At 39.9% G+C, this 9,127-nt stretch overlaps 1 protein-coding gene across 1 annotated transcript in view; it reads left to right on the top strand.

Moving 5' to 3' along the window:
• The first annotated feature begins 605 nt into the window (after positions 1-605).
• The window catches only part of LOC308400016 (uncharacterized protein), a 44,410-nt gene continuing 35,888 nt past the window's right edge, over positions 606-9,127 (top strand). The window contains exons 1-3 of the mRNA XM_080887479.1: positions 606-1,335; positions 1,434-1,716; positions 1,849-2,426. Coding sequence (XP_080743605.1) covers positions 1,073-1,335; positions 1,434-1,716; positions 1,849-2,426 — 1,124 coding nt within the window. The 5' untranslated portion in view covers positions 606-1,072. The remainder of the gene's footprint in view (positions 1,336-1,433; positions 1,717-1,848; positions 2,427-9,127) is intronic.

Raw genomic sequence — 9,127 nt, 5'->3', positions numbered from 1 at the left:
AGGATAATCGGGGGAGAGGAGGGGTGCAAAACTTTGCTCTTTTTCTCTCAGTGCACATCTGTATGCATGTGAGTCAGACTAAGAGAGGTACACATCTGTCAAGCGGCAGCTGTGTAACATTATTACACACAAGGCCAAGAGAGGCACACCTAAAGTCAGCTCCAGCTGCATCTCATACAAGGCTGCATTCACAGGAGGAAACTACTGTATGAGCTGCAATTGAGCAAATATTGAGGTCTTATTGGTCCCTTTAGACGTCTGATCTGAGTCCGAGGATCATAACACAGGCTGTTACTGGGCATGCATGCTGTAAAAAAGCCTTTCCCAAAAGGCAACTGACTCTATCTATATTTTAGGTGTTTTTTCCCCTCACTGTGTGTTTGGCTGATGTTTTAAAACATCTGGAGCTTAATGTATTTTAGCGTGAAAAAACTGACATTGCACAGGACGACTTGAAATGACGAAAATGTGGTGTGAAATTATGCTGAGTTCTTAAAAACTCCCACTCATTCATGTATATACACGCCATGTTTATGGATTTTACATCTGCATTTACAGTTTTTTACAGTCGCTAACAAGCGTTTGTCCAAACAGTTGTCACATTTACAAAACTCTAAACACAATTAGCACAGGATCGGTCTGTTGTGGCCATACCATTCACACATTTCATGTCGTGTTCACCCAATATGCAGTCAGTGAACACATTTCCACAATGCTTACATTTTCTTAACAGACAAGTTATACCTCCCAACAAAACTATGGACTGTTCTTGTAGTATCTACGAATGTTAACACACAACATCCCACAATAGCAAAAACAATATTCCAAACCGTAGATACAGTATAAAAACCTCTGCCCCTGCAATGATATCAGTACAAAAACAATATCAATATCAAAAATATATCTCAGCTGTAAACAAACAAACAATTGAATAATTGACACACAGCTGATTTATGTTGGGTAAATTGGGCCAACCACAGCTTCTTCCATTCTGGCTTAGACTCAGTGGGGTTTATAAGGCAAGACCTTGAGGAGTGATGTTTTTGGAAACAAAAAAAAGACAAACACTGTAATGTCTGGTCGAGGAGGAGTAAGAGCAAGGGGCCCAGAGAGAAGAGCAGGCCCAAGGAGAGGGCAAGGTAGAGGTGTAAGAATGCGTGGTGGTGGCATTCCAAGGGCTGCAAGAACAGTAGTCAGTGATGAAATCCGTGCCACTATCATTGACCATGTAATCAACCATGGTCTTTCACTAAGAGAGGCTGGTGAAAGAGTGCAGCCCAATTTGAGGCGGTCAACGGTTGCCTCCATTATACGCACCTTTCAACAAACCAACAGGTAAGTATTGCATTTTACATGGATTGTTCCTATTCTCACTTGACATGTCAATATGGTCATACAGTAATGCATATGTTGAATTGTCTGTCTTTCTAAAGAATGCAACGTCTTCCACCCTCTGGGGGAAGAGGAAAGCTCCTCAGTAATGATCAGGAGCTTGCCATTGTGGAAATGGTTACTGCAAATAATGCAATAAAACTGCGTGAAATACAAACCAGAATTGTGGCGGACCATGAGATATTCGACAATATCGATAGAATCAGCCTCACAACCATTTCGCGGACATTGTCCAAACATAGAGTGCGGATGAAGCAGCTCTACACTGTTCCCTTTGAGAGGAACAGTGAGAGGGTCAAGGAGCTACGACGACAATATGTCCAGGTACAGTGTATATTCAATCCAATGTCCAGTTCTATAAGCTTTGCACTTTGCAAGTAGGTAACCTACACAATACTAGGTTACAGTACAGTATGGTATACAGTACTAACATGACTTACATAAACTTTGTTTCAGAGAGTTATGGAATTGGAGGCCAACCAGGCCCCTCATGAATTCATATACATCGATGAGGCAGGATTCAATCTGGCCAAAAGGCGTCGACGTGGACAGAATGTAATTGGAAAAAGGGCCACAGTTGATGTGCCAGGACAGAGAGGGGCAAACATTACCATGTGTGCAGCAATTGCAAATGCAGGATTACTCCTTCACAAATGTCAGGTTGGACCCTATAATACAGAGCGCTTGCTTGCCTTTCTCAATGATCTCCACCAGCGCCTGGTTCCAGAGCAGGGTCAGGAGGGTGAAAACATGAGGACCTTTGTAATTACCTGGGACAATGTGGCTTTCCATCACTCGCAAGCAATAACAACATGGTTTGAAGTCCACCCAAGACTGGTGAGTCTCTTCCTTCCACCCTATTCACCTTTCCTCAACCCCATAGAGGAGTTCTTTTCTGCATGGCGGTGGAAGGTTTATGACCATCAGCCACATGACCAGATGTCCCTCCTTGAAGCCATGGATGCTGGCTCCAGGGACATCACAGTTGACGATTGCCAAGGGTGGATCCGACATACCAGGCGGTTTTATCCCAGGTGCATCGACTTGGCTGACATCAGATGTGATGTTGATGAAAACATGTGGCCTAACCCTGAAGATCGCAGAGATTAGATGCAACTTTTTTGCCTTTTTTTAGCCCCCCTCCCCCCCTTTTTATCTTGGCTTTTTGCTGTTGTTTTTTTGTTCAGAATGCTCTTGTGTGTTTCATGGATATTTTGTTCACTGTAAGCAATACTGTAAAACTTTCTCTGTCCTATCATACCGTGTTTCTACTGTACCTCCTGTGGTAAACAGTAAAGGAACAAAAACTTGTTTGCTTTTTACTGGAATGCTTTTGAATGTGAACATTACTGTACATGTGGACATACAGTTACCAACCAAGACATTTCTGGTGTCAATATGGTGGATTGCATGTTTCGCATGCAAATACCTGTGAAACTGAAACATAAAAGTCTATGCAGTTTTTGTAATGTCAATAATAGCCAGTATTTTGAAACCTGGTGTACTTTGATTGACTGCATGTACCTTGTGAAGTGAAAACAAGTGTTATTCTTTGACAGACTAATTTCATTTTGAGTCAGATTTATAGTGTTTTTGTACAGTTAGTGTGTGCAGAGAAAGATGTGTTCTAATTTTGAAATGAGGAGTTAGTATATATTTAACAAAGTGTATTTTTGGGAAGGATATTATCCATTTGGCCAATTGTGTTTTGTAGGTGTGGGTCTGTGTTAAGAGTTTAGAAAAAGTATCTGAAGTATGGGTAGGCGCTTGTTAGCGACTGTAAAAAACTGTAATACTGTTTAAGCTGATACGTGTTAGTGTGTTAGAGTAAATGCTGCAGTGCCATTTACTATTATTACCAGCACCGGAGCTCCACAGGGGAGTCTTACCCCTCTGGTTTTATTTACTCATTACACTAATGAATGCTGATCTAACTCATGTGATGTTTTTAATATTAAATTTGCTGATGATCCAGAAATTATTGGTCTGATCATAGAAGCTGAAACAAATTGCTGCAAGTACCCAAATGACTTTGTTACTTAATGCTCATTTTCTTAAACCAAGAAAATGAAGGAAATAATTTTTGTCTACTCCTAGCGCCAAAGGTGTCTAAAAGAAAGCACATAGTCGTACAGTCTGGTTTACAAAGATTTACGAAAGAGTGGGTCCTTCTATCCTTGAGATAGAACCACCATCAAATCTAAGTGCTATAATTGGAAAGTGGAAATGCTTAGGAAACACAGCAATTCAGCCACAAAGTGCCAAAAAAACTGTAGACTGGGAGCTTCATGGCAGCTCCCCTTAAACAGTCTGTAATGTGCACGTGGCCCATTACTTTAGTGGATAGATACACACTAGTTCTTTTCTATTGTGTATTTGCGCAGTGTATTCTAACTTTCTGCTTTACTGTCTGGTATTTTTACTGTCTGTAGTCCTGTAAGATTTCAATAACACAGTATGACAGATTTGTGAGTCCCAAGTGATGCAGCAAGAGATGAGCAATCCTCGGTGATGAATCACACCCACTTTGCCGCCCCGTACAACCCCACTAAACAAAGCTAGGTGATGTGAGGTCTGTGCCACTTGTATTTTGAGTTGCTGTGATTCTTGATTATGTTGCAGATTTTTTGGAGCACTTGTTAAATGTATGTGACATTTGCAGTTGTGTTATATATGTATGTAACATTTGCAGTTGTGTTATATATATATATATATATATATATATATATATATATATATATATATATATATATGTGACTTAATGAGATGAGATGAATGAGATGAATTTTCTCTAATGTGCATGTGCAGGTGTTCAGACTAATTCATTCTAACACTGTGCACAATGTAACATTAATGCAACCTGACTTCATCATTCATGATGTTGCTTGTGTGCCGTGAGGTGACTCAGTGGACGTCCCCTGATGTGACATGACTGGACTTGCCCAAACATGTCTGAAGCTTTGCTTGGGAAAACAGAAGCACCATGCTGGACACTAGTGCTGAGCAATACTGCAAATTTTAGTATTGATATGATACTAAGTAACTAAAGGGCCAGTATTAAGCCTGTGCAGTTAACTTTTATGCTTTTTGTCTGAATAAGCCTGCAAAAATAAAGCATTTGCTGAGTGGACGTTTTGTGGCAAAGATTCAGGCTTTTTGGCCAAAACAGGAAGCTGATGTCATGGGAGCATCTGATATTTCACTTTAATGGAGGGGTGTTAATAGTGAGTGGTAGAAGAGAAGCAGTTATGGGAAAGAGAAAAGGGAGCTCATTTGGCTTGACAAAACAAAACTACATTCTTTCCAAGCGATTCCCTTAAAGTTTCTTTCTCAAGAGCTACCTTTTGACTCCTCTCTCCTGATTTCAACTTCTCAGATAATCTATACTTAATAGCTTCCTATCTGAGCCTGAATTATTCAGCCTTCTCAGAGACTTCTAACTGCTGGCAGGTTTATTAATGCCCCAGATAAATTTGTGAAATGAGTACTTGGCAGGAAGGCCGTTTCACACGTGATCAGAATAAAGTCTATTGGAACGTGTGGTCTCTATATAACAGCATAACCACTGGTACCAGTTAAAGCCACGCTGATCAATATTTGTCATATAAACAATATATCAGTTCACCACATCTAAACTCAAATGGATCATCTTTATTTAAACATTTATAAAGAAAAATGACAGCTTATGTACCGGCTGTATTTCTCCTTAATGTGGTAACAAGTCAGTGTGTGAGGATGAAAATGTCCCCGAGTCGTGCTTTCCTCATTTCCCTAAATCTCTGTGATGGAGGTGAAGTGTGTAAAATTACTATGACACATTAATGAGAAATGTGCCAAGTTCATACAACCTAGAAAGCTTCTATAACATCGATTCATTAAGCCTAGGTTGCCAGGTTTTGGGGTCAAAACCTAACCAAATGGCCAATGAAAACCCCTAAAGCTGTCAGATAATTAAATATTTCCATTCAACACAGGGATATTTTTTCATAGATATTGATATGATTTTTTGAAATTTTCATGAAACCCAAAGACAAATTCACCCAGTAGCAAAATTTTAAAAGTAGCCCAAAACTGCAGACCTGACAACCATTTATTAAGAGCAAATCACGTGTTTTAAGAGAAATATATGTTTTTCAGTATCAAAATACTACACACTTCTACAGATTCTTCATGTTTTATTCTAAGCTGTAAGAAAGCAATGTTTCATATTTGCTAAGACTCCCATGTCTGCATTTAATCCTTAGCAAATGCACCTGATGGATTGTGAGGGATGTACTAGCTATAAATAAATAGTTCCATTTAATATAGGGATATTTTTCATAGATATGGATATCATTTTCACAAAACCTAACCAACAGAGAAGAAATATTCACCCCCAGGCAACATTTGAAAAGTAACCAAAATTCTGGGAAAATTTGTTTTTAATGTGTTTGTCATCTGTAGCAGCTCTTGATAAATTTGGTAACAAGATTTAACATCTTGCTATTTTCTAAACTGTAAAAAAACTTTTGTATTTAATACGATTATAAGGAAAATTTACTTAGATTTAGAACATTTAGATAATTAAAACCTTTAATTAAATGAGTTTCTATTATTTTTCAGTTCACGAGACAACCCGAGTTACCATGTGATGAAAAAACTAGATGGTTGCTAAAATTTTTAAATAAGTAATTAAAGTGGCAATAAAACCAAACAGTTCTTTATTTTTATCGATATGGTTTTGTGCCTAATAAACTTTGCGAAACCTGCAGATATTTTCAGTGAAAAATGCTCTTAGAAACCCACAATGCATCACTGACAAGCAATAGACAAACAAAGTTAGCAAAGTAACAAAGTGCTAATTATAGAGTCTGACATTTTTCCAAGGCGCAAAGAGATAAAAGCAGAATGCAGATCGAATTTAAATCCATCAAGTAGACAGAAACAAATGAGGGTAAATTTGGCTGCAGTTGTATAAATGCACAACTGTTTGCCTTTTTAATGTTGAGCAGAAAAATAGGTTCAGCCAGGAATAATTATAACACGATGCATGGAATAAAGTGTCATTAAATGCATGACTTTCTGTCCCATAGCCCTGCTGCTTTTAATACCACCTATTAAGTAATTCTATCCTACATCTGCTTTACAGCTACAAAGATCATGGATACAAGCAGCGACAAAAAGCATAATCTTTTTAAACAAATAAGCTGGCTTTTCTTATGTTGAATTTATGTCTTGCCAGTTCTGGTATTTGTCCTTTTGCCAGCTGTTTTCTTCCCTGAGGTAAATCTCTATAAATCAATGGGAGTTAATCTGCTGAGAAGATTGTATGTTCGCCCTGGCTATGGGGGCACTCTATCTCCATTGGTTACAGAGCATTTATCAAGTGCTCAATGAAGGCTCAGCAGAGCAGTGACACCCCAATCCCTTCTAACCCCATCACCCCAAAGCAAACCCCTAGACCCCCCTCCTCTCACATCTTCATATTCCTCTCAGGATAATGAGGTTTTGAAGATCGATTCAAGCCCAAGAGATAAGCGATCACTTAAAGAAATGTATTGTTGCCGATTGGTTGTTATCTTTTGAGTCGCACACTCTGTATCTGCGTCGTCTTTATCTGGATGCCCCTTTGGCATCGCTGTGAAACATTTCTTCCTCCGGTGCTGTCTCAAGGGCGGCTGTGTCTCGCTGCATTGGAAAGTTGATCTGATTGCCCCGTCATTCATCATGTAACTTTAACTCCGGGGGGACAGCGAAGTGAAGTGAAGACTTCTTTGCAGTGATATAAAGCTGGAGCTTCATGGGTGCAAATCATCTTCGTACTCGTCTCAGGAGGAGATGGGTTTTGAAATTCCACGGATTCTGTCCAGGAGCGTCTCACCTGGTGCACTGGTTTCAGTAACACACGCACGCACAAACATATCAAATGGAGATACACTCATCATTTACTGACTCTGCAGAGTACTGTATCACTGTAATGGAAAAGTTTTATTGCGTGTTTGTGTGTGTGTGAGGAAAAGTCGGAAGCCAGGAGGATAAAGATGATATTGGGACCCATGTTGGCCCCAAAGTAATTTCAGATGTGTCTGAAAAATAGAGGAGAAAGAATAACAGAGAAACCCTTGCCATCAGTTTCTTGGGTTTGAACCTCAGATGACCCTGTTGTGTTTACCCAGGTTGTCCTATAGCTCCTCCCAATATACCCACCATCAGCTACTTCCTTCTACTAAATCTAGTGGCAATTTGCCCAGTGAGGACCTCATGCTGACAAGAAGGATAAAAAATAACCAGACAACACGTATTAAAAGTATACACCCAAGGCCTTAACAAGCAGAAGCTGTTACGTGATATGAATGCTAACGACATGTTCCCTGGTAGCTTGTTATCTGTGGTGTTCCATGATAAAACTGTGGCATGATGAGTGATAGCAACCCAAGTACGGGAGATTGCCAAATGTGGCTCACATCTGCACATTTGGCCTTGACTGAGGGTGTTGACTCCATGGATGGGACAAGTGTCATTGTGACATTTGGGCCACATCTGGCCTACACTTGCTGTATAACAAACTTCAAGCCTGTCTCGTGGATTTTGGACCATGTCTGGTCCACTTGCTCAATTGTCAGTTCAGTGGACATCGCTATCACACAGCTAATGTAAGCATTAGTTAACATGGAGCAGATGAGCATGGAAAATAACATACTGGTTTATATTACGTTAAATGTGTAACTGTACTATAAAAAATGGTATACTGAGTAAAGTTAATTATGTAGGTGGATGTAGATTTGGAAACTGAGTACTGGGACCTGGCATGACACAAGTTGGAAATCATTGAAACTATAAACTGATAGGACATGATCACTTTATGGAAACAATGGCACTAACCTTCAGGTCTAAAGAGTTAAGCTAATCCAGAATTGTCTAAAGACGGCATTCCTTCTTATATCCACCTGGGGGCACTTTATCCAGATTCATAAAGAGGTGTGGTAGTATAGATACCTACAGTGAATCTGATTTCGTGCACACATTTTTTTTTCTATAGAGAAGTATTTTCCATCCGGTTTGCAGGGTCAGCAGTCTAAGTAGAGACGCCAAGGACTCCCTCTTCCCAGCAACCTCCTCCAACTCTTACAAGGGAACACCAAGGCATTACCAAGCCAACTGACAGATATAATCTCTTCATTGTGTCCTGGGTCTTCTCTTAGTTGGACATGCCCAAAACACGTCACCCAAGAAGTGTCCAGGAGACATCGTAAATGTCCAAACCCCTCAAACCACATCAGCCCTCTCCTTTAGATGTGGAGTAGTAGTTGCTCCCTCCGGTCTGTGTCAACCCTGACTAAACGGAGAGATTTTTTTAAATGTATAAAGTGTGACTTTAAACGTATAACTACATATAACTTGCAAATCAATCAATTTAGTGTTGTCATAATCTTCTTACTACACAACATTGATATGTCTACATGTAGTGATAAGAAAGATTTTAGTATCCTCTTGGTGTTGTTGTGCTCCTTGGTAGAACAGTATTGTGACATGTGCAGCTGCCACGCCGGGCCTCTTCTTTCTAGTCATTACCTCTCCCCAGGCTCAAGAGTGTGTTTTTGAAAGCAGGCCAGTGGGGACCACACGGGGAGAGGGAATCAAGGAAAACATGTCCGACAAACACAACCAACAACCACTGATGACGCCTTTCATCTGGCTCAGTGCAATACAGAAAGAGTGGGCAGGACTTCAAGAACAGCTCTGGAAACAGCAAATA

This window comes from Rhamphochromis sp. 'chilingali' (genome assembly GCF_963969265.1).
Source record: "Rhamphochromis sp. 'chilingali' genome assembly, chromosome: 7".
Classification (NCBI taxonomy): Eukaryota; Metazoa; Chordata; class Actinopteri; order Cichliformes; family Cichlidae; genus Rhamphochromis; species Rhamphochromis sp. 'chilingali'.
The sequence above is the reverse complement of the archived record's forward strand: the minus strand, read 5'-3'. Positions and strand labels throughout refer to the sequence as shown.